At 46.6% G+C, this 25,589-nt stretch overlaps 3 protein-coding genes across 3 annotated transcripts; 1 reads left to right on the top strand and 2 right to left on the bottom strand.

The window, feature by feature from the left end:
* Window positions 1-457: 457 nt before the first annotated feature.
* LOC137282761 (leukocyte elastase inhibitor-like) lies at window positions 458-7,896 on the top strand. The gene is made up of 2 exons (XM_067814547.1): window positions 458-549; window positions 6,200-7,896. The coding sequence occupies exons 1-2, from the start codon at window positions 492-494 to the stop codon at window positions 7,402-7,404; spliced, it is 1,263 nt and encodes a 420-aa protein (XP_067670648.1). The 5' UTR covers window positions 458-491; the 3' UTR covers window positions 7,405-7,896.
* A 982-nt stretch (window positions 7,897-8,878) lies between these two features.
* Window positions 8,879-11,697, bottom strand: LOC137281185 (uncharacterized). The gene is made up of 2 exons (XM_067812306.1): window positions 10,100-11,697; window positions 8,879-9,959 (listed from the first exon to the last, which is right to left on the bottom strand). Exons 1-2 carry the CDS (start codon window positions 11,695-11,697, stop codon window positions 8,879-8,881), a joined length of 2,679 nt encoding a protein of 892 aa, XP_067668407.1.
* Window positions 11,698-22,240: 10,543 nt separating this feature from the next.
* Window positions 22,241-23,758, bottom strand: LOC137281184 (uncharacterized). Its single transcript, XM_067812305.1, has 2 exons — window positions 23,297-23,758; window positions 22,241-22,438 (listed from the first exon to the last, which is right to left on the bottom strand). Exons 1-2 carry the CDS (start codon window positions 23,756-23,758, stop codon window positions 22,241-22,243), a joined length of 660 nt encoding a protein of 219 aa, XP_067668406.1.
* Between the last annotated feature and the right edge of the window lie 1,831 nt (window positions 23,759-25,589).

Raw genomic sequence — 25,589 nt, 5'->3', positions numbered from 1 at the left:
TAGTCTGGGTTTCCTCGGGACATTTAAGGGTGTGCGTATTGTGCTACGTGTTTCCATCCCCTGACCGCCCGAAGTTTTCTTTCCAAGCATTTTCCTCAATTTCCCCGACCCCCTTTCAACCTACCCCCCTCACTAACCCCTTCCCTCTAAACACACACACACACGCGCGCGCACGCACGGACACACACACACACGCACATACACACCTCCCCTCCATACAGACACAAATTTCTAATAAGTATTTTTTTTCTATATCAGTGATAAATACATTTTCTTAGTATCAGTAGGAATCACGACATGAACATCATGTGGGGGAGGGAGGGGGCGGAAATTGCCTGCAATACAGAAAGGAAAACCTCGCTATTTTATGACCACTTCAATAAGCGCCAAAACCGCCAAGGGAGGTAACTGGTCTGCAAGCATACCCGAAAGTTAAATCTACTCAGCACCTGATTTGCTATCGACAGTCCCAACTTGTTGCAAGGGGTAAGATGGCGCTCCGAACGGTCCTTCTCGTCGTGTGTATGATGGTGATACTTCTCATGACGGGTATGTAATTATTTTTCATTCATGTCATTCAAACAGTCAGATCTTATCAAACCGGCTCGCTGTTTTTCTCTTCTTATTCTATGACTGTACATGTTGCTACCTGACTCGCGTTTTGCTGTGCGAATCATTGACCAATGGCTATTTTTAACACTGAGTCGTACATATTATAATATTTTTCTCATAAAAATAAGATTTATGTTTCCTCACAACTGAGACAGTGCCCGGGGGTTGTTGCAAAAATAGCAGTTGATGTAAGATACGTCGTGCTCAGTGGTGCAATGTGTCACTTTGTTTTAGATGCATTGTTTTCGTGTACTAGTGTCAGCGCAAGTCTACATAGTATGCTAGCAATGGTGGACAAAGTTTGCAGAGATCGCCGTGTCCATTTGGACTATGCACTACAATCCCGCGGTCGATGGGGGGACAGGATCAGGTTGTTTAGGGGGAAGCAAAAGTGATAATTGAAAATCAATAGCAAAGCATGAGACCAGCGATAAATATAACGCTCCATTGCGCGCGCCGGACACCTGGAGCAGACGACAGATGGTGAGGGGCCGTTAAAGGTTCTCTCCCAACCTTCCATTGTCACAAATAATGTGTGAAGTTAAAGGTTAAATTACTAAACTCTATTGTATAGGTTTAAAGGTGCATTATCTCCATTGTGTCGTGGTAGCTAAACTTGAATACGCCATAATCTTTAGTGTTATGCACATGTAAAGGGCCGCTCGTCTGGGTGTCGAGTTACGGGTGGTGTCCCTTCAATATGCACTCGGTGCTTAGGAAGGAGAGAAAACAGTCTGTTAAGTCTGACAGTCTGTTCTACAGTTGACATACGCAGGGACACCGACTCCGGCTTATTTCTGTTTGGTTTTATGTCACTGTTTCTGATTCTCACAGTGGGTTACGAGAAACGATACATTAATGTTTGATACCAAGAGGCATGGAAGATATATATATGTTAAAGCACGTCAGACCTGTTGTGTAGACTGTAGTGCCGGATGTAGGTTCATGCTGAGTAGCTGGGATGAGAAGTGAGGCGATACGTTAGCCAAGTATTACAGCTTCTTTTGATATAAATGATACTGCACAGGTCACAGTAATATGTTGTCACTATTCGCCACTATCTTGCTTTACCGCTTGTCGTCCATGAGTACGTTGATGCCAGTCTTGTTTTCTTACAGCGTTGATTATTTAGTTACCATATTGCTTTCGTATCTTGATAATTATTATTAATATGACTGTGTTGACATATCACTGAGTAGCCGCTCCGTCATACCAACACTCCGCCGGTCGTTACGGGTGTCTACACTACAGTTGGTCTGTTTGACGGGAGATATGGGTGGCGCTCGGTTTTAAAAAATCTAATTATGTTTTTAAATCATTAGTCGATCTGCAAGGACGCCGTGTAGTGCAGTGCAGTCCTTTGTGAGTAACATAACCCTGGTCTTCTGGGAGATCTTAGTGCCGTTCGTTTTGACAACTGAGAAACTGACTCAAGACTCTGGCGTCAAGGTGGCATTTTGCTGTCTGTTGAACCTGGCTAGCGACCGACTCGCTTCCTCGTCCCTTTGTCACAGAGAAGGGTTGCTGTGACGTCAGCGCTGTCTGTCTCCCAGTCCCTGAACCATTTAATCTGTGAGCCATCACATATTTTCACAGAACATATGTTAATCTAGCGTCAGTCCCGCGAGTATGTTATATGACTGTAAAACCGTGGCCACCAAACTTTGTCCCATAACAATTAACAGTCCTTGACAGCAAACACCACGTGGACACTGAAAATGAACGGGGAACTTTTGATTGTTACTTTATTGATTAAACTTCGCAGCAGAAGTTTACAGACCAATAGCAAACGAGTTTTGAAATAGTGTGTAATCGTCTTGTACTTTACTTGAAAACCTTTGACCCACATCTTCATTTATTTATTTAGAATGAAGCACTTTTTAATTGGGTGCGGGGGGGGGGGGGGGGGGATAAGGAGGGTGGAAGTGGGGTGGGAGAAGGATGGTCAGGAAAGGATGGTGAAAATTCAATTAGAGCATACATCATAGCATACCTCGAAAAAACACAAAGTAACCCACTATGGACGGTTGTTGTTTCCGCGTGGCGATGCTAATTAAGTACAGTCCGGACATGTTATTGGCTTTCTTGAAATTACCGCTCAGAGAATTTAATTTCCCTCGACAGGTAAGCCTTTGTCATAGACATTATGCCAACCGAAACTTACATTATATACACATCTCTTAGTAATATTGTGAAGAAAAAAAACTATAGCTTATTATGTCGCCATTCTCTGCTGAGATTAATTAATGAACACCCATTGTTTCACCTGAGTACTGGTCCCCTTTGAGATGTGAAATCGTGACTCCTCAGACAGGTGGGTAGGCTTGTCATATCGCCGGGGGCGTGAAAACAGTCGTGCAATGTTCAGTTGTTATATACAGACTTGAACACTTGTATAAACACTACTCTCATTAAGCCCCGAGTTTTCACAGCCTCTTTCATCGTGCCGAGATTAAGCACATTATACACACATTCAGCGGTATTCAGCGTTCGTTTAGTAGGTGGATTCTCGTGATATCATTTTGGAAGAATTAAGTCAACAATGCAATTGATAACACCTGAGAAAATATTGCTTGATCTCATTGCACGTTCTTTAGTTTCACTCAGTCCACCTGACAGGGATTAAATGAGACTAGATCTAGTTTTAGAAGTAATCCGTGGTCGCTTTTCTCGTAAGAAACAAAGCGGCCAGGAATGAAATTAAAAAATATAAACCTGCCTTGAGTATATGTTTTCGTGAAAGGTCAAAACGTTATTTTACTTCCCATGCCAACGGAAAAACCAGTTATCTCAGAGCCTGCTACGAGTATGGGAGGTAACTCTAAACGGAGCATTCCACCTTCTTCAGTATTAAGCGTCCACCGTTCTCTCTAGCTGTTGTCGTGATGTACTCTTTGATTCGAATCCCAATAATAAATATGTGTTTGTCAGTACCCTGTCCCGGGGCTCCATCATGAACGTCTACGACGCCCTGGTTCGTACAGTAGACGAGGACACAGCGACATTCTTGATGAAAAAAACTAGTTCAAAGCGTGAATTCGTAAGTTTCATTTGGACGTACTGATTTAGACATCACGTTGGTTACGTTAGATGCAATAAGCTAGAAAAGATGTGTTTATCATTTGTTTGTCTGGCAAGGTGAGTCGACACGCCACTGGAATAGCCCGTCAGTTGGCCCTGAACTACAATCGATAATTTAGGGGTCATCGACACCGTCGTGTATCTGTCATAGACATATCGTAGGTAAACCTTAAATTTGGCATCGTAGAAAAGAAATCCAGCCCCACCAACAGACCCCCCACGTGTAGTGCTATATTTTTGCCCTTAACTGTTATAGTTAAAGTACGCATCATCGAATTGAGACATTTTGTCCGTCGAAAAACCTAAACGTATTGTTTCCACCAGCGGTGTTTAGCGTTAGCCGAGTCAAACAGCCATGATGTATAGCGTAAGCCAAGTCAAGCAACAGTGATGTTCAGCGTTAGCCGAGTCAAGCAGCAGTGATGTTCAGCGTTAGTCGAGTCAAGCAGCAGTTTCGGTGTAAACTCTAACACCGTTATCAATCACTTGCTTATTAATGGTGTTAGTGCCTACACCGAAATGTTCCGTATGTTACAATGAATAGGTTGTCCATCCAAAAACATTGTTCCACATCATCACACCTGCGTCCATATGCTGAGGGCATTTGTTAGTCCTGGCGTAATGACTTGCAACGGCCCTTCCGGTTTAACGGAGTTTCTCTGTAGTATTTTACTGTTTTCACACTTAATACCCGGGACGTTGATATATAATTTTACAAACTTTTATGCCGCCCGTTGTGATTTAGGAACGAAAGAAATTCAGGCGCTTTACAGAAAGTCACAAATACTTCTCTGTGTAGGCTGATTTTGAGAGATGGGTTTCTAAGTCCTTATGTGTTAGTTTATTATATTTGGACAGGGCTCACTGTCCCTTTAAATCCTCGTGTTGTATGTCCCCGCGTCTGACCAAGTCACTACCATGTCAATTCACAGACAATCATATAGACGTGCCGTAGCACATCTCTGCAGGTTAGTACGCACGTACGACTGACCGCTCGGAGGTCAGCTGACGTTCAGATGGTGGGTGTTTTGAGAAGAGCCCTTTAACGCGCACATGCAAGGCATCAGCGTCAGGAGACCTGGTTTTGTCAGAGACAGAAAAACCAAGCAGTTCAGCAGTTCTGAAAATATGAGCCAATATCTTCAGCTGGCCATGTTGAAAGTAATGTAGCCAACAGTAGATGTTTTTTCAATACATTTCTTCAACAAATGTTATTACAAGATGAACAATAGACAACTACGTTATTCTAAGAGATTCGACATTTCAAAGTAGATGCTAACACGAGAACACGTGACGTATTTTCATGGCGACGTGGGGTTTTGTTGTCCTGAGAATCCTCGTCTTTGTCACCCTTTGTCTCGAACTGCGGATATGTCATATTGCTTTCCCGACTACTTGTTCTTCGAATCAATGAATCCATACTTATTCGAAAACAACTGAGTATGAACATCATTGACTCGAAGAGCAAATAGTCGGGAATATCTGTTGCGTGAAAGATGGAATGTACTTTTGGGGCTGCAACTACACACAGAATCGGAAACAAACTGTCATTAAAGTATTGACACATTTCACTGTGTGTTACGAGGGAGGGGTGCAGACAAAGGGACATCTAGGTGTGCGAGAAAGCATGCAGACAGCACAACACAGGTTAATGAATATATAACTTTCTCGGCACTTCTGCACGTGCTTCCCTAACACCTGGCTGTCCTTTTCTCTACACACCTCCCTCGTAACAAACAGTGAACTGTGTCGATATTTTTATGATACTTTGTTACACAACTTTTTTATTTTATAGGATGAATAATCTGCAAAAACCTCACAGAGTTTATATGATGTTTTAATTATGATCAGCGTTTCATTGAGTATTTTGTGTTTATTAGTTTTCGAGTTATACTGCAATTCATCGGTCAGCTTTTGTGTCAAACGAAATACATACTAGTATACTACAGTTCTAATCTCTTACAATGTGAGAAGACTCAGTAAGTAGTATCAACTTCATTTTTACCAAAGTATTTATCAGGTATTTAATTTATACTAAATGTTTAAAATTATGACTGTCTCCACATAATACTCTTTCATCTTGCTAAGTAGGTAAAAAGTAGTTACTGAACTTGTGGTGATCCTCTACCCTCTGTATTCCTCTACCCCCAACTACTCCTTCCATAATCCCACCCCATAGGCTGTTCTGTTATTCCTATAGGTAAGTGCATAATTCGGTTTGGACTTTTTGTAGAAGTTTTGACATATAGAAGTTTTGTCATGCAAACGTTTTGGGAGATAACCACATCATCGGTTCCCAGTTATGTAGATCGATACCCATGCTGTTGATCACTGGGTTATTTACAGACCACCGTCATATAGCTGGAATATTTCTGAGTGTGACGTAAAACTAAACACACTCACTCATCCAGTGAGTTAAAATGTTACATCTCAATACTGAAGCGGTATCATCATGTACACATACAATTTAAGTTACTAATGCTGATACTAATTTATCCTTTCCCAGGGTGCCTAGCGCGGCACAGACGTCGACACTACCGAGCAAGCAGACGTCGACCTCCGCTGTCGGAGTTCCCCCCACGCCTGCACGCCCAGTTTGCCACCGTGGCTAACAACTTCACGTGGAACCTTTACAAACAGTTGTCCTCTGGTCGGAAAAACCTGGTGTTCTCCCCTGTCAGTGTATTCAAGACTGTGTCCATGGTCTACCTCGGAGCAACCAACGTCACGGCTAAGGAAATATTCAACGCCGTGGGATATAAGCTTTTAAAAAGACCCAGAAAAGTTCGGAAGGCCTTCCGCCATTTTGCAGAAATGATGCGCAGACCTATGCGCAATGTGTCGTTTCAAGTGGCCGATGCACTGTATGTCCACGAATCGATTCATCTGAGAAACAGATTCGTCAAACGGATGAGGAAATTCTATAAAGCTAAAATACGGACATATAATCACAACACGAAGAACGCAGCACTATCCTCGTTGAAGAAATGGATCAAGAGAAATACCCGAGGCAAGCTGAATGACTTCAAGACGAATTTATCCGTGAAAAGCAAAAGATCGTTGTTGTTTATGAACGCCGTATATTTCAATGGCTCTTGGGACATGTTGTTTGATCGTAGCCGGACCAATCGGACCATGTTCGACGTCAACAGACACACACGAGCCGATGTGGACATGATGTTTTGTGACTGGAGGTACTATTATAAAATTAACCCCGACCTTAAGGTCAAGGTCATCGAAATACCATACGACTCGCACAGGTTTAGTTTCTATATAATTCTGCCCGATGAAGACAGTGGACTTGAGGAACTCGAACGCAGATTGACATCTGCGACATTTCAGAATCTCATAACAGACATGAAAGGACCAGCGCGGTTTCATCTGCGCATGCCGCGTATGAATCTCATGAGTGACCTTGACCTTAAACCTCATTTGAAGAAAATGGGGATCAACGATGTGTTTGAAAAGAAAGCAGACATGTCGCCAATAGATGGCACTAAGAATTTGTTTGTAGATCACGTAATGCACATGTCGGTTCTAGACGTGGATGAGGGTGGCAGTGTGGGATCAGGGCTCACAGGGGCTGGTATAGCTCTGAGGTCAGTGCCCCCGGAGTTCATCGCTGACAGACCCTTCATGTTCGTGATTAAAGACAAATTAACCAAAACTGATTTATTCATGGGCAAATATTCTGATCCACGTGCCTCGTAATTATTAATAATACCTTTTTGACAAACTTTATCAGGACAGCTCCTGAACCCATTTCGAGAATACGGACTTGGTGCGAGGTGGACGTGGAAAGCAAAACAATGCAATTTTTTTATGTGATTTTTCTCAGTGATGAGGATGTTGGTTTTGTATGTACAAGAGAGTCACACAGATGTGACCACATTGAAGGACACAGGTCTCAAGACAGCACGCCGCGTTCCTTACGGTTTATGGCAGTGGCAGCGAGTTGCACAGGGCACAGACAGTGATGTGAAGTTTAGGTTGACCCTCAGACATGCAGTGGCATACACACCCAACAGGTGTTTATAATAGTATTAATAATTATGATATATTATATGTCGTGTATTATTTATTAATGTCGATAGCAACAATAACTCATTTTTTGTAATATTTATATTTTCTAGGGTCGACGGATTGATAGCTAACTTTTGTAAAGTTTAACCGAAAACGATATAAAACTTCTTTAAAATATGATACATTTTCGAAATATTTTTATTCAGTTTGTCTAGGCTGTACGCAGTGAGTTGTAGATAACGGTAGGGAAGTGGTGGCTGTTTCTCCAGCTGATTTGTCCTCAGATGTATACAGTTATCAATAACAGGTAGCAAGGTAACGTAGTATTGTGAACTATGTCTGTAACAAAGACAACCCCGTTCATCCAGACGGTCCCACTGAAACTGTCTGGAATAACGAAATTCTGTATTAACGACGTTGTGGCATCCCTTTGATTTTAAACTTTTGTTTTCAAACACAAGCCGGTACTGTTGGTTCCCGAGCTGACGATATATATAACATTTTTGATTAAATGTCATTTTTTATACTTACCTGGTAGAAAGCCAACAATGCCCACGTGAGTGGCGCTTACTCAATTTCTCTCATAACACAGTCTACAAAAAGTAGAGACGCGAGGTCAACATACGGGCGGTAGGTCACCCAGGTCACGAGATGACCTGGACACGTCATTCCCTTACCCAGCGAGGCAGACAACAAAACCCTCAGGAGGGGAGGCTGGGCGGGAACTCCCGACTGTTGGCTTTCTACCAGGTAAGTATAAAAAATGACATTTAATCAAAAATGTTATATTTTTTACATACTTATCAGGTAAGAAAGCCAACAATGCCCAGAATGGCACAGAGGCGGAGGGCTGAGAGCGTGGACGCGAGACCTCGCCCGTGCGTCTCTACGTAAAGAGGAACCAAGAAACCCTGAGGAGAGCGATCCACCGGCATCCGCCTCCGCACTATAGGGCGGGTAGGACACCAACCGCTGTCCGGACATCTCCGATAAGGAGGAGGGATCGGCCGACAACCCCGGAAGGGAAACCCAACACGAGAAAAGACATCTCAACACTGAAGGAGTGGAGAGAAGCAACAGAAAAGTTTATTTGAGGCAAAAAGGGTGTGTAGTTGAGGTCCCCAGCTTGGCACCATACGAGAGGCGGGGGAGTGTAGGCCACCTAAAGAGGAGCAGCCCCGCGCCGAATTAAAGGGTAAGGATCCCCCATTCTTTGCTGGGCAAAGACCTGGGGTCCTAGCCTTGAAATGCCCGCCAGATCCTCGTTGGAGAGGGTTCGTAAATAGTGGTTGGCGAACACCAAGCCAGACTTCCAGAAGCAGCCCGCCATGATGTCCGCCACCGCAATGTTGCGGTGATAAGCCATGGTGGCCGAGACGGCCCTGATCTCGTGTGGGTTGGTGCGAGTTGGAAGAGGTCTGTCCTGGCCTTTGTAGGCCTCTATGATGGCCGACCGAAGGTATACCCCAAGAGCTCTCCGATCAATCTCCCTTTTGCTCCTCTGGGAGTGAGGGAGGAAAAGCCTCCGCCGCCCCTGCCTAAGGGAGCGGGTACGGTCGGTATACACTCGGAGAGCCCTGACAGGGCAGAGAGAGAGTGCTCCCTCCTCCGTCGGGTCTACCAACGGCCCTAAGGAAGGGATGTGGAAGGTACGTCCCAGTTCGTCTGCCTGTTGGTTCTTGCAAACGAAGTCGGGGGCGAGGCCCAAGGACGCCGATCCTCCATCCGTGGCCTCAAATCTCAGGAGATCCGCCTGAAGAGCGTGAAGCTCCGATATTCGGGCCGCCGAGGCCATGGCCACTAGAAAGGTGGTCTTCACTGTGACGCGGAGGAGGGGAGCCTCTTCCAGAGGCTCATAAAAATCTGACTTGAGGTGGTCAAGGACCACTGCCAGATCCCACTCAGGAGCCCTCGGCTTGCGCCGACCCTCCGCCTGTCGGAAAGACTTGATGAGCTCCCTCAGTACAGAAATGTCCAGTCCCGGCGACCTCTTCCTTATAACGGACATGATGGCCGCCAGATTGGTGTTAATGGAGGAGGCCTTGAGCCCTCGAACGTTGCGCAAGTGAACCAGATAATCAGCTATCTGGGGAAGAGTGGCAGAACCGGCCTCCACGCCGTTGTCTTCACAGAAGGAGGAAAAGGAACCCCACTGGAAGTCGTAGAGCTTCTGCGTGGTTTTCCTCTGTGAGGAAGCCAAGGCCGAGGCTACTCGCTTGGAGTATCCACTGTTCCTGAGCCCCCTTTGAATACAAGCCAAACGTGCAGATTGAATACCTGAGGGTTTTCGTGAACACGGCCGCTTGGCTTGCTTATGAGAAGGTCCCTCCGGTGAGGGATCTGGACGGGATCCTGCAGACAGAGTCTGCGAAGGGGAACGAACCAGGGCCGGGCAGGCCACATGGGAGCCACCAGAAGCAGTCTGATGGACTTGGTGGTCTGAAGCTTGGCCACTACCTGTGCTAGAACCGCTGGGGGAGGGAAGGCATAAGCGTCCATCCCTTCCCATTCTAACGACAGTGCATCGACGGCCCAGGCCGCTGGGTCCGGCACGGGGGATACATAGATCGGGAGCTGGCAGTTCAGCCTGGTGGCAAACAGATCCAACATGGGCCTGCCGAACTGGAGACAGAGGGACTGAAACGTCCGCGGGTTCAGTTGCCACTCTGTCGAAGGAGGCGCGTCCGGCCGGGAGAGAACATCTGCCAGGACGTTCTTGGCTCCTGGAATGTGAACTGCACGGATGCTCAGGCAGAGCCTGTCTACCAGTTCGAACAGGCGGAGGGTCAGGTCTAGGAGAGGAGTGGCTCTGGTGGAGCCTTGACGGTTGATCGTCCAGGCTGCGACTGAGCTGTCCGTGTGGACCAGTAAGGTCTGGTGCCTGAGGGGAACGGACCAATGGAGGATGGCAAGTCGTACGGCATCCAACTCCAGCACATTGATGTGCCGGTCCTGCTGGGTTGCCGACCAGGTACCTGCCGTCTGGTCCGACCCCAAGTGAGCGCCCCATCCTTGGGTGGAGGCGTCCACAAAAAGGTGACTGGTCGGGAGAGGTGTCCTTAGGGGAACTCCTTTGAGGACGTTGTCGTCCACTTGCCACCAGGTGAGGAAGTGTCTGAGGTGAGGTGGGAGATTTATTGGGTGAAGACAGTGGGTCTCCCTGACGTGCTCGTTGAGGAACACCTGAAGCGGTCGGAGCATGAGCCTCCCCCTTATGGTTAGGTCATGGGCTGACGTCAGGAGGCCCAATATCCGCTGCCACTGCCTGAGGGACAGGGGCTCTGATAGTGCCCAAGTCATCAGGGGCGCTAGCCTGGTCATCCGTTCCTTGGGTACAAAAGCCTTGAAGGCTACTGTATCCAGTATGGCACCTAGGTATTGGAGAGAGGTGGTTGGTACCAGGTCCGACTTCTCCAGGTTCACTAGCCACCCTAGGCGTCGAAGGAGGTGGATGACGAGGTCCCGTTGCGCCTCGAGAATGGAGGGCGAAGGGTTGTGAGCGAACCCATCGTCCAGGTACATAAGGAATTGGACCTGGAGTTCGTGGAGGAACTGGACGATGGGTTGGGTCACACGAGTGAACAGCCATGGGGCAGAGGAGATCCCGAACGGGAGGACATTCCACTGAAAGTGCCTGCCCCCCAGGACGAAACGGAGGTACCTGCGATCCGCCAAGTGAATGGGGATGTGCAGGTACGCATCCTGGAGGTCGAGGGACACCATGTAGTCCGAGGGCTCCAGTAACCGCATGGCTGATGGAACAGTCAAGAGTCGAAAATATGGCGGCTGTTCGAGGTAGGAGGAGTTGAACTCCTTCAAGTCGTGAATCAGCCGCCATTTCCCCGAGTTGCGTTTGGGCCTGACAAAAACGGGGGAATAGAACCCGGGAGTCAGATCCTGGAGGGGGATTTCCTGAACTGCCCCCTTGGAGACTAGAGACTCCACCTGCTCTAAGGTGAGTTGGAACCTGACCGAGTCCATCGGACGTTCCACCGGAGAGCAGGTTAGAGGGGGCGGAGAGGAGATCGGGATGCGGAAGCCACGCTCCAGGATCCGACACACGAATGGGTCTAGGCCTAGCTGACGCCAGTTTGGGACAAAGAGGCTCAAGCGGCCGCCAACGGGTCCGTCGAATGGAGGAATGATAGGTGGCGGAAGGATTGGCGGGCACCAAGAGTCACTTCTTCTTGGACGTCCACTTGCCCTTGTTCCGCTTCCGCGGAGTGCCCTTGCTGGGGGTTTGGAATCCCTGGTTAGCCTGGCTGGGCTGGTTGGACTGGTTCGTGGGTCCTCGGCCACGACCTCCGAACCGAAAGTCCACCTTCCCTGTCCGCTTCCTAGGAGTGGATTGGTCTGCTGGAGGACCTCCCTGACGCTTGCGGGGGGTGGAGCCTGCTGAGGGTCCGCCACCCGTCATGATCCGATTGGTTAGGTCCTGCTGCTGGATCTCATGGCGAGTGCGGAGAGCTTCTGGGATTTCCCCCGCGAACAAGGTGTCTGCCGACACTGAGGCGTAACGGAGGGAGTCCCTAATCTCCGGAGGGAGATTAGTGCGCCCCAGGAAGCCTTCCCGTCTGAGGTTGGTAATGGCAGCTGAAATCCTAGCAGCCGACAGGGTGACTTGTGCCACTCCGCCAGCTACCGCTCCAAATGCCCTATACAGAGGTTCCTCACCCTGTTCCATCCCTGCCTCCTTGGCGAAAGTGGCCATAGCTTGGCAGGCGTGAGCAACATAGTTGCTCAGCCCCACAATGGATCTGGCCTCCTTGTCCAAATGGATAAGGTGATTGTCCGACACCTTGTGGGGTACCCCAGCAGAAGCAACACGAGAGATATCGGGATCCAAGGAGGGAGGATCTAAAGGAATGGGCGAGTTCGCCACTGGAAGCCTGATCCTCTGTTTGTCTGAGAGGAGGAGCTGAGGGGTAAGGCGACCTGGTCCGGTGGTGGCAACAGCCTCCTTCAGTTCCTTAGCGGCTGCTTCAAGGAAGCGTTGCGGAGGGAGGACTTTCCGAGGGGAGAGAACACAGTCTTCAGGGCAGAAAGACTCGCCTCTCGCCCTAGAAGCGGCAGAAGGTTGATCGTCCACCTCCGCCAACACCACACCGGTGTATTCCGCAATTGCCTCCAGTCTAGACGCAGAGTCAGAGACTGGAGGGTTAGGCTCTGGGAGGACAGGGTCGCTGTCATCCCCCACCTCCTCCAGGAGGATAGGAATAAGTGGAGGGTCTCTTGTGTTAATGAACTCCCTAGAGGGGGAGGACCTGGGAGAAGGAGAGCGCCTCGGGGAGTGAACAGGCGTCCGCCTCCGGAGGCGGAGCGGAGAGGAGGGTTCCGCGGAACGAGCCGATGTGGGCGGACCAAGGCGTTGATCAAGTATGGACTCCACTAACCCTTTAACGGAAAGGAGAAGCCTCTCTGAGCGAACCTGCTCCCTGTTACGAGACTTCTTCGCTTTTTTCTCCTTCCTTCTCTTCTTCTCCTTCCTCCCCTCCGGTGATACGGCTACGTCCTCCCTCAGGAGGGGCCGAGAGGGAGAGACGGAACGGGAGCGAGTATCGCTCCCCTCTGGCATAGTCCTGATGGGGTCCGACTCCATTCCTGACTGAGAGTCGAACTCCTCCGCCTCCTCGTGAATAACTAACTCCTCTGATGCGGAGGGAGAAGGAGGGCGGATGGGAGAGTGAGGCACCGATCGTCTAGATGACGCCGAAGACACTGGCGAACCTGCGGAAGGCGCTGCCTTCTTCCGATGAGACTCCCTCTCGCTCTTCCTAAGTACTGCCAGGTACTGACGAAAGTCCCGCTCAGAGAGGACCTCACACTCTGCGCAAGTGTTATCCGCAGCGCAGGGACTCTTGCAAAGCCTACACAATGTGTGAGGATCCCACTTAGCCGACTTCCTAGTGCCGCACTGAGTGCAGAAGGAGGCGAATACCATGGTGGAACGCACGACAGGGAACGCTGCCGAGGGGTGACGGCAGAGTAAACTCCTATCCGAGGAGGATAGGCACGTCACAAGCGAAAGGTCCGACCAGGCGGAAGGTTCGCCTGTCCTCCGCCTCTCCGTCAAGGCGAAAGGTCCGCCAATGCTCCTCTACACCACACAGGGGTTGAGGGGAACGACAGAAGAATCTCCTAGCGAAGGGTCCGCCTAGGCGGAGGGTCCGCCTGACCTCCGCTACTGCGCACAAAGGCGTAGGTGAGCGATAGTTAAGGAACCCCTAACGAAAGGTCCGCTCGGGCGAAGGGTTCGCCTATCCGCCAATCCGCCTATCCGCCAGCGAGTAACGCGGAAGCCCGACAAGGGTCCGAGTGCACGAGCCACACAAGCGTGAACCGAGACACAATCGGGACACCCGTGAAGCACGTGCAAGTGGGACGACGGCCGACGACCCACAACTGCTGGCAAGAAAGAAAAAATCAGCTAGTCGCAGATAACGAAAAACACCTAAAAGCGACTAGAATGATGATAGTAGAGAGAGAGAGAGAGAGAAATATAGAAAAATGCAATAAACAAAGCACACACTTAACTAGAATCCAGTAGAGCGGCCAAGCAATACGTCTTGACTCGCTCGTCTCTAGTAAGGGAATGACGTGTCCAGGTCATCTCGTGACCTGGGTGACCTACCGCCCGTATGTTGACCTCGCGTCTCTACTTTTTGTAGACTGTGTTATGAGAGAAATTGAGTAAGCGCCACTCACGTGGGCATTGTTGGCTTTCTTACCTGATAAGTATGTAAAAAATATCTAATATGGCACCAGTGCATTATGTCAGTTATATCGCCAGAAATGACAGTTGTCACCCAGGCGCTGTGTTGTAAGGTTGTAACAGGTGAGGGATGACAGTCATTGTCTCACCTACCGTGCTCAAACCTTTAGCGTATAAACCCAATATGTAAACAGTGTGTTCCCCTTAATACATCCGGCATTTTCCAGGTCAATGGTCATACAGTTGGATCATGCAAACCCTATAACTCCTGCTTCTGGTTGCCATACGCTTCGGTCAAATCACCCCTTTGTTAGGTAGCCTAGCGATTTAAGCGTTCGCTCGTAACGCCGAAGACCCGGGTTCAAATGGGCACATTGTGTGAAGTCCCTTTTGGTGTCCTCCGCCGTGATATTGCTGGAATATTGGCGTAAAACCCAACTCACTCACTTATGCACTCACTCATTCGATCTAACACTGACAGGCCCTTGTGGCAGTAGGGAGGATAGCACACTTTAAATGCCCGAATCATCATCATCATCATCATCATCATCATCATCATCATCATCATCGCAAGCGACATTGTGGAAGATACACGGTGTGGGTGGGGCACTTAAGGAACACTTTGAACCTGGGACAGCTATCCTTAAAGCTACATATACGCACAGTTTTAGCAAACAGCTAATTTATGCCTTGCATTAGGACAAGGGCCGTATGAGGTCGGTATGTTTATGCCTTGCATTAAGACAAGGGTCGTATGATTTCGGTGTATTTGCGCCTGACATTAAGACAAGGGCCATATGAAGTCGGTATATTTATGTAAACTATAAAGTTTATTTGAGCACATACTTTTTACTGAGTGTGGTCAAATATGAAATAGAATCAAATGAGGCCATCATATTGAGAGGCTGGCGGAAGTGTGTGTAGGCACGCCGGAGAGGAATTGCATTTTTAGTGCCTAAAGGCTCTATTGTTATATGCTGCCCAAATTAAGGCTCTTTCACTCAGTTTCACGCAGAAAGGAAATGAAAATGAATGGAAGTCGTTTTCTCTCAGATTACCGTAGTGTAGGGAATAAATCGTTGGACAGTTCAGTATGTGGGTAAACGGGTGGAAGAGTGACCATGTCCTTATGGCCGTAGAACAACACGAAGACTCACAGCATTATTCATATTTAGATAATTCTGACAATGTTTAACCTAATTTTGATACATTTTACATGTATTCCATTGACTGTAATATGTTGCATAATTTCATTACCTTTACCTCAACATACTTGTTTTGTGTTCCATTCAATGTTATAATTACACTGCTGGTATGAACATCTACAGTCTACAGAAACACCAGCAACATGATAGGTACTTTGTGTAAATCTTGAAACCGGTTGTATGTTGTTTTTATTGTCTGTATGTTGTGAATATAAAGGTGGTTGCATTGTAGAGGTGATCTTGTTAAAAGCGCTGGAATGTCTGACTATTAGTGAATGGGGGTTTAAGCAGTAGTGTGCTTTGTATCCGGTATTTACTGCAGTGTGTTGCGGTTTCTGCCTGGAGTAGTACCAGCTTAGGTAATGCATGCATGAACCTGTTGTTTAAAGGTCACATGCAACCAAAAAATCAAACATAATTAAAACACAATTATCACTTATTCATGACATATAATATACATTGCTGCTTTTAAAAAAACAAATAAACAAAATTATAAGCGTACAATCGCGATTCAAAAGTGCAATATTTTGTACTTGGGCTTACTTTCCCCGAAACGAAGCCCTCGGGAGACCGAACCCAGTCATTGCGGGTGGATATGCACTCAAGTGTAACGACGGCTTCCGATTGGCTGTTTCATTTGCTGATATGCTGAGGGTTCATTGTGTGTACAGAAAGATGATCTGTTTGATGGGCATTTTAGAAGTATAGCCAGTCACAAGAAAGTAAGAACCTTTGCAGATAACAACTTCTTTTTGTGTACTTGATGCGTCGTTTCAGTATGGATTCATATACTGTTGTCAAACAAAATCATATACACGAAAAGAAGTCGTTATCCATGAAGAATGTATATAGAGATGTTGGGTTTGGAAAATACATGTTCTCTGAATTTGCGCTCGATCCAATAAAAAAACATGTCAGTAGAAATGGTAAACTACTGCATGCTTGGAATCTGTCATTCGTCAAGTACAAAGCAGGACTTGAAACTGACAAGAGTTTGCACCAGTTTCCGTCAGATCCAGTCATCCGAAAAAAATGAATGTACATGTAGTTTGTTTGCAACCCACAGACATAAAAACCTGTCATGTGTATCACACGTGCCTAATTACATAATGTGGCAGACACGGGACTCGGGTGCACGAGTCATAAATCAACTCATTTTCTTTATGTCGTATAGTCTGATAGGTGTTAAGTTCAAATTGCACGTGGTCAATGATTGAAGCTGTGTATTGCATGTTGTCTTTAGCAGACAGGCAGATAGACATATAGGTGTAAATAAACCAGACACTGAGCTTTCTCTGTGACAGAGACTGCTTACCACAATCAACAAGCTGTTTTGCGTAACGAGTAGATTATTTACTTGTTTGTGTACACAACAAGATTAGACTACTGCTCACGACCTTAGACCCTGGGCATGCATACTGTTCCAAGCTCCGCGAAACTATTCACTGCGCATGCGTTATGGACGTAGCGCAGCACAGTTGTTGAAACCAGTTTTCCCCCCAGCGCTGGGGGGAATTTAGTGAAACGTTTGAACTCCGATTTCGCGGGCTTTTTTTTCATTGCGTTTTTTTCAACTTTATAGGTTGAATTGGCATTTTGTTATGATTTGTTTCGGTAAGTGCACACCGAAAGGTACCAGAATCTGCAAAGTTGTGTTTTACGTTGCATGTGACCTTTAACTATGCTCATTGTAATTAGGTCATACGGGGTAAGTGTAAAACGCGACCCTGTAAAATATGGAACCTGTCATGGGAGTTTCCGTTCCTAGGTAAAATGTTCGGGTTAACAAATACCTCGATTAAGAAGTATTCAGATTAACAAAGTGTCTGGTTTAACATATGTATGTGTTCACTAAATATCTATTTAGTGGGAAAGGAGTTTATCATCTGAAAGCCAGTCAAATGAGTGTTTGCTGTAAGGAGGTTTTGTATGACTTTCAACCAAAACAAGACATGTGAAATCCAGGGACTCCTCTCACAAAGTACTGAGGTGATCCTAAGTCACTAAGATAACCTTAGTCCAGTGTTAAGGAAAGAGAGTAGGGGTTAACATTGGTACAGGCTGCTTCGTGAAAGGAGCCCCAGGCCCCTGTTCCTCAGAGTGATCACAGCGCTACGACTGTATGCCTGTGTTAAACCATAGCCCCAGGCCCCTGTTCCTCAGAGTGATCAGAGCGCTACGACTGTATGCCTATGTTAAACCATGGCCCCAGGCCCCTGTTCCTCAGAGTGATCAGAGCGCTACGACTGTATGCCTGTGTTAAACCATAGCCCCAGGCCCCTGTTCCTCAGAGTGATCACAGCGCTACGACTGTATGCCTATGTTAAACCACAGCCCCAGGCCCCTGTTCCTCAGAGTGATCAGAGCGCTACGACTGTATGCCTATGTTAAACCATGGCCCCAGGCCCCTGTTCCTCAGAGTGATCATAGCGCTACGACTGTATGCCTGTGTTAAACCATGGCCCCAGGCCCCTGTTCCTCAGAGTGATCACAGCGCTACGACTGTATGCCTGTGTTAAACCATAGCCCCAGGCCCCTGTTCCTCAGAGTGATCACAGCGCTACGACTGTATGCCTGTGTTAAACCATGGCCCCAGGCCCCTGTTCCTCAGAGTGATCACAGCGCTACGACTGTATGCCTGTGTTAAACCATGGCCCCAGGCCCCTGTTCCTCAGAGTGATCACAGCGCTACGACTGTATGCCTGTGTTAAACCATGGCCCCAGGCCCCTGTTCCTCAGAGTGATCACAGCGCTACGACTGTATGCCTGTGTTAAACCATGGCCCCAGGCCCCTGTTCCTCAGAGTGATCACAGCGCTACGACTGTATGCCTGTGTTAAACCATGGCCCCAGGCCCCTGTTCCTCAGAGTGATCACAGCGCTACGACTGTATGCCTGTGTTAAACCATGGCCCCAGGCCCCTGTTCCTCAGAGTGATCACAGCGCTACGACTGTATGCCTGTGTTAAACCATGGGCCCAGGCCCCTGTTCCTCAGAGTGATCACAGCGCTACGACTGTATGCCTGTGTTAAACCATGGCCCCAGGCCCCTGTTCCTCAGAGTGATCACAGCGCTACGACTGTATGCCTGTGTTAAACCATGGCCCCAGGCCCCTGTTCCTCAGAGTGATCACAGCGCTACGACTGTATGTCTATGTTAAACCATGGCCCCAGGCCCCTGTTCCTCAGAGTGATCACAGCGCTACAACTGTATGCCTGTGTTAAACCATGGAAGTTGCGATTGTCTTACGGTTACGATTGCCTTGAGGAACGGGGTCCTAGGGCTGCTTTCACAAAGCAACCTTTGCTAAGGTCAACCTTAACTGCTATTAGACTTAGGTAGCCTTAGTGCAATGTTAAAGAATAGGAGTTGAGGTTAACCTTAGTAAAAGTTGCTTTGTGAAAGGAGTCCCTGGACTACGGTACAAGCAAGTTCATCTGCTGCTGACTTATATTGTTTACGATACCTACTGATGGCTCTTGTGCTTCAAACTTCACAAAAGTACTGTTAGTCCTATGAGCTACAGGTGCGTTTTGACGTGTAGTCTGATAGTTCCTGGAGGTGCGAACTAATGTCTATGCCCTTTATGTGTTGTGATCTCAGACTATTCATTCCATAGACAAACGCATAGTGTCAGCTGATTGTGTCAAGCTTTGCGGGAAATAGTCTGTCAACATTTTCTCATGGAATAAACGGATTATCACCTTTCGGACAACATCGTACTGTGAAATGTTAATACTCTTTTTTCATCCTTATCGTTTTCATGTGAATGTGATATGTACCACGGTGGTGTGAATCAGCTGTGAATCAGCTGCTTATATTTCACTTAGTCTCACACCAGAGCTCATCCTCAGCGTTTATAGTTTTATCTAATATCTTCCAGTGGGTGGTGGGGTAGCCTAGCAGGTAAAGCACTGGCTCGTTACACCGAAGACCAGGGCTCGATTCCCCTCGTGGATTTAATGTGTGAAGCCCATTTAAGGTGTCCCCGCCGTGATATTGCAGGAATATTGCTAAACGAGGCGCAAAACTAAACTCACTCATTAATATCTTCCACGGTGGTCAATCAACGTGGTTATTTTTCATATTGTCAGGCACCCCTGTCAGTTAGAATCGACATTTCCTATGTGTGCATGACGGGAGGGACAGGAACCACGTGAAGTAGCGTGTTCATGACAGACTTGTTTGTTTGTTTGTTTACGATTTGACACATGTCATCCAAGTCAACAAACATGACCATCCGATCCCGTCATTCGCTTCTTTACCCTGAAGATCAAATCTAACTTTGATTTTCACGGGCAACATTCTCGTGAGTTTTGCAGATCCAGTACACACATGGGCGTACAGTAGCACAAATTGTCTTGTTTTAACACAATCGTATACGGGGAAGATCCAAGTGCAGAGTTCTACAGCTTATGGGCTTTCTAACATAGCTGTTACACAGGGTGAAGCGCTGTCCACACGAAATGTAGAGTTGCCCCAAAAGTAACTCCATTTTCTCGATGGACAGTGAAAAAAGAACACTTGACACGAGAGTAAAGGTAACTTTTCCCCCATAATTACAATATTTTTCAAGTATATCAGGATTCACCATTTGGCAGCGGGGTCTAGAAATCTACAGATCTTTCTGTAATGGCTTGACACCCTCTATATTTATTGCAATTGGGCGTCAAGTGAGAGCACCGTCTTGAGAGTCTAAACAAGATGGCGGAAGATGATCGTTTCAACTCGAAATATGACCTCATCATTCTTAGATCTTCAGTCGCAGTGCAGACTTTATAGCGTCATTAATTATTCAGTTATGGAAAAATCAAACTGTACATTGTATATGGAGTTGGGCACATGTAGCAAAAAGACTGTCCATTATGTAGTGATTTTACTGAGCAGGGAGTTGACAGTTTGTAGTTTTAACCGCCATGTCATCAACCGCTATTCTAGAGGTGTTTCTTGTGAAGAATGTTTTGTTCATTATTTGTGTATAGTTGAATAATATACGAATGGTAGAAGGTCAAGCAGCCCGATAATGTGCAGAGGTTATGGAACATGAAGTGCCATTATCACTGCTGCCGCTTTATGATGACACACACATTGCTGGATGTACTAAACATCATTACAAGAGTGTAGTTTTACGCCGCACTCAGCACTCCTCCAGGTATATGTCGGCGGTCTGTAAATAATCGAGTCTGGACCAGACACTCCCTTGATCAGCTTGAGCATCGATCTGCCCAACTGGGAACCGATGACGTGTTAACCGAGTCAGCGAACCTGACCACCCGATCCGTTAGTTGCCTCTTTCGACAAGACAGTGCATGTTTGCAGTGTAATGACGTGCCATTAAACTTGCATTGTGCAAGTCGCGACGTTTTCGTGTATCTTTCGTCTGCACATTCTAACTACCTACGAAGAAATCATCATGTACATACTTGGTTGCTTAACTTTTCACCATCAGTATATATGTTTTAGTTTGATATGTTCTTGGTTTCAGGAAATGAATTTTGAAGTCGAACAAGTCGCATATGTGCTTCAGTACCAGTCGTTTGTTGTCACCTACACAAAACAGAAAAAAACAGAAACAGGCTGTGTTCCATCCTATTGCGCAACTCAGTACCATAACCAGTCCATTTCCTTTAGACCAGCTCATTCAGCTGGGTATATAAATATTAATCAGTATTATTTGATACATCTAATCACTTGTATATCGCAGAGGTACGTTCCTTGTATTCCGCCGTGCAGCACGTGCTCTTTCGTACAACGTGCTCTGACAGACGGAAAACTAGATATCGGGGGAATCTAACTACGAGACTCGGCCGCTAGAAAAGCTTGGCGGTCTTGTGTGGCCTTGATGTGATATCAGTCACATTCTACGTCACACAAATAACCGCAAAGAACACATGACAGGTGCAACCAGTGAGTCAGATGAATTGCGAATAATTTTACGACCTCATCAAACCGGCAGTCTGTGAGGTCTCAATTGACGTCCCCTGAACCTGTAAAATATTTAAATACTATTTATTATTAAAGTTTTAAATAAAATTAATTCGCAAATACCATTCTCTTATGAATCAAAGAATTGGAATTTCGTGTATCCATAGTTGTGTGTAGTGTCTCATTTCACATTCACGCGCGAAAATTGAGATCGGCTGTAAAGTAGGTCATTGTCTGAATTAATGTATAAGACTCATGTTTCGGTTTGACCTATGCCACACATGCTGTTCTACAAGTCTTCATTGGCCTCAGACTGTATGCTAAGAGGATTCACTACCGTTTCCATTTCCAAGTCAGGGTATCAACAACAGTTGGATTTCGACAGTTATTGCTCTAGAATGCTCTAGAATAATTACCTTTACTTTCGTCTCGCGTGTTCTTCTTTCACTGTCCATCGAGGGTTGCTTTTGGGGCAACTCCACATTTCGTGTGGACAGCGTTTCCACCCTATGTGTTAGGTTAGTAATGGTGTCCGAGGGAACGGACTCCGAGCAAGATTACCATATTTTGGACCATTCCTAAGGCGATTTCATTGTCCTCGATGTGTTCACTGTGGCGTCATGTCAGAGGAACCCGATATTGCACTGCAGGTTACACATAGGCCATAGGTCTACACGCACGTCCTATATATTAATAGAGTACTCTGCGTCAAGTTGACCGAAGGCGTGGAGTGGGGAAGCTGATTCCTCACGCTGAGACCAACTTCCTATATGTCTGGGGAATGTAATAGTTGCTAGAAGCAGGACAAGCTCCTGCCTCACATGGTCCTCTAGGGCACCGCCAAGGGGCCATGTTCCGGCGACCTGGTACTGGGCAGCACACTGCACGTGCAACTGTTGACTACCCACGGTATGAGAGCATTAGAGACTTCCCATGGGCAAGTCTTGACCACAGCTTCGAGGAGTGTGGGATTCCACAAAGTTGGATCCAGATCGAACCCACACCAAGAAGAGCCAGAGAAGCTTTGGGGGCACATGTTGGTCAGGGTAGTTTATAAGTGAGTTCGTATCGTTTTACACCGCTTTTAGCAATATTGCCGCAGTACAGGGAACACCAGAAATGGGTTCAGACATTGTACATTGGTGGGGATGGAACCTGGTCCACCAGCGTGACGGACGAACGCTTTCATTACAAGACCACCTCTGCGCCCTGTTGTCATCTTGAAAAACTCTCTCCTTTGTTGTTGGGGCGGTGAGGCTGTCTTGTGGTTAGCGGGTCTTCCCGTGGCAGACATTCTGTAGCACGTGTCAGTCTTCTTTGTCACGGGATAGCGAGGGGACACCTGTCTCTCGAGAAGAAGATCCTTAGTCGTCGTTAACGCCGACATAAGGGCATTAATGATTTTGTTGTTGGTGGTGGTTTATTGACGCATCAGTGTTTATAGTCGATATAATTCTGTCATAAAATAATGGTATTCAAACAGATCTGAATGAAAGAAGTATGGAATCATAATCGTCATTGGGTCATCCCCCTCCTTATGTAATGTCCATCCTTCGTCAGTCGGGGTTTTTGTATTCCTGCAGTTGGCCGACAGACGTACACTATGTTTCTTAGTCAGCTGGTTGTCTAGTCCCGTAACATGGTTGTCTAGTCCGGTCAGCTGGTTGTGTAGTCCAGTCAGCTGGTTGTCTAGTCCAGTCACTTGGTAGTCCAGTTAGCTGGTTATCTAGTCCAGTCACTTGGTTGTCTTGTCCATTCAGCTGGTTGTCTAGTCCAGTCACTTGGTTGTGTAGTCCAGTTACTTGGTTGTCTAGTCCAGTCAGCTGGTTGTCTAGTCCAGTCACTTGGTTGTCTAGTCCAGTTAGCTGTTTGTCTAGTCCAGTAACTTGGTTGTCTAGTCCAGTCACTTGGTTGTCTCGTCTACTCATCTGGTTGTGTAGTCCAGTTACTTGGTTGTCTAGTCCAGTCAGCTGGTTGTCTAGTCCAGTCACTTGGTTGTCTAGTCCAGTTAGCTGGTTGTGTAGTCCAGTCACTTGGTTGTCTAGTCTACTCAGCTGGTTGTCTAGTCCAGTCACTTGGTTGTCTAGTCTACTCAGCTGGTTGTCTAGTCCAGTCACTTGGTTGTCTAGTCCAGTTAGCTGTTTGTCTAGTCCAGTAACTTGGTTGTCTAGTCCAGTCACTTGGTTGTCTCGTCTACTCATCTGGTTGTCTAGTCCAGTCACTTGGTTGTCTAGTCCAGTCACTTGGTTGTCTAGTCTACTCGGCTTGTTGTCTAGTCCAGTCACTTGGTTGTTTAGTCCAGTCACTTGGTTTTCTAGTCCAGTCAGCTGGTTGTCTAGTCTACTCAACTGGTTGTCTATAGTCCAGTTAGCTGGTTGTCTAGTCCAGGCAGCTGATTGTCTATTTCAGTCAACTGGTCTAGTGGGGGTCATCTGGCTGTCTAGGTCGGTCAACAGTACGTGAGCCACCGTGACATCTTCTATCAAACGGAAGATTATTTACAGCCAGTTACTGTTCAACTATATGTAATGACCACCGCCTTGGTGGTGCGCCATCTTCCTGGCGCGTCTCTCCTACATCCGTCAGACCGGTAGCTGTTAATGTTCAGCATGCATACTAACTCTCAAAAGTCGAAGTTATTCATAATTTCTCCAACTTCCATGCTATCCAAATGGGCATGGCATCATTTCTACAATAATAGCTTCAGCTTTGGCTTCATAAAATACAGATAGAATTGAAAGTTTTTAAAGCCTTGGCTTTTCGTCTTGATCCAAATATGACAGATATTCCTGATTCAGTGGCACCCCCACATGTTTGGTAAAATAGGCATCGCATCTTTTTATGGTCAGTGTTCATATTCGATATATTCACTTTGAAAACATTGAAGAGATATGTAAACAGCAGGTTTTGTTGAGACCGGGGGTTAGGTTATCTTTGGTCATATTAGGGGAAGTCAGGCAACGCTCTTTAGAGTTATCAGGGCATATGGCTTGCGAAAACATAAGTACCACACACTTTCAGTGCCTTCCATATTCAAGTAAAGTATCTTCTAGTGAAAGAAATGCATACAAGAGTACATACACAGCCATAAATTACAAAAGACCTTTTATTGGTGCTTTCTCACACCAAACAGACAACCTACCATAAACACTTAACCACGGGACAATCCTTTCATGTTCGTCCCTGACTTATGTCAAATTTACAGTGCGACCCAAAACAAGTGCTCGACTTAGTGGAAAGATTCCTGCCGGTTCAAGATTTAGCTTATCGTGTTTTGTTTTGTTAAATAGCTCTGCTCTAGTGACACCGTATGTTTATCGGCCAAGTTAACTCTAACGTTAGAGAACTAGCCTATGAATCCGAAGCATTTTATTGGTCAGCCAAGCAATTCTTTCTGGTGTACAAGTTTCTATAAATCGAAAAAGAATGTCCTGACATTTATTGCCCGACTGGCTTAACGCCAGGAGGGCATAGGTTGTAGGATGCCAACTACAGAAACGTCCATTCTCGTCCGAACACTGGCGTTTTCGCAAGAGAGTATAAGAGTAATTATATATCCATGCACTGGCGTAAATAGATATCTGACCAGATCACTGACTGTGTGTTGTTTGGATTACTGTAACCGCCTACTCGTGGGGATATCAGGAGATTGGCTACATGCACAGATTGCAGACGATACACAGCAGAGCTGTCCGGATCATAACCAGGTCTAAGGTTCACTCTTACATATCCCCAACTGTAAAGTCACTGGTTAGGCTGAGAACCTTCGAGAGGATTGAATTTAGATCCTTTCTTTAGTCTTCGCAACACTGCCCCTGTTATATTCCTCAGCAAGAACGATACTAGTAATCAGACAGGAACGGAACGGGTCAGACAGGAACGGAACGGGTCAGACAGGAACGGAACGGATCAGACAGGAACGGAACGGATCAGACAAGATAGGATATGGTGTAACAACTGCGTTTATCGATGATCATGATGTCAGTCACTGGACTGTTTAGTCCAGACTCCTGTTTACAGCTGGAATACCGT

The sequence above is a fragment of the Haliotis asinina genome, chromosome 4 (assembly GCF_037392515.1).
Source record: "Haliotis asinina isolate JCU_RB_2024 chromosome 4, JCU_Hal_asi_v2, whole genome shotgun sequence".
Classification (NCBI taxonomy): domain Eukaryota; kingdom Metazoa; phylum Mollusca; class Gastropoda; order Lepetellida; family Haliotidae; genus Haliotis; species Haliotis asinina.
Note: the sequence above shows the minus strand (reverse complement) of the source record. Positions and strands in the feature narration are given on the sequence as shown.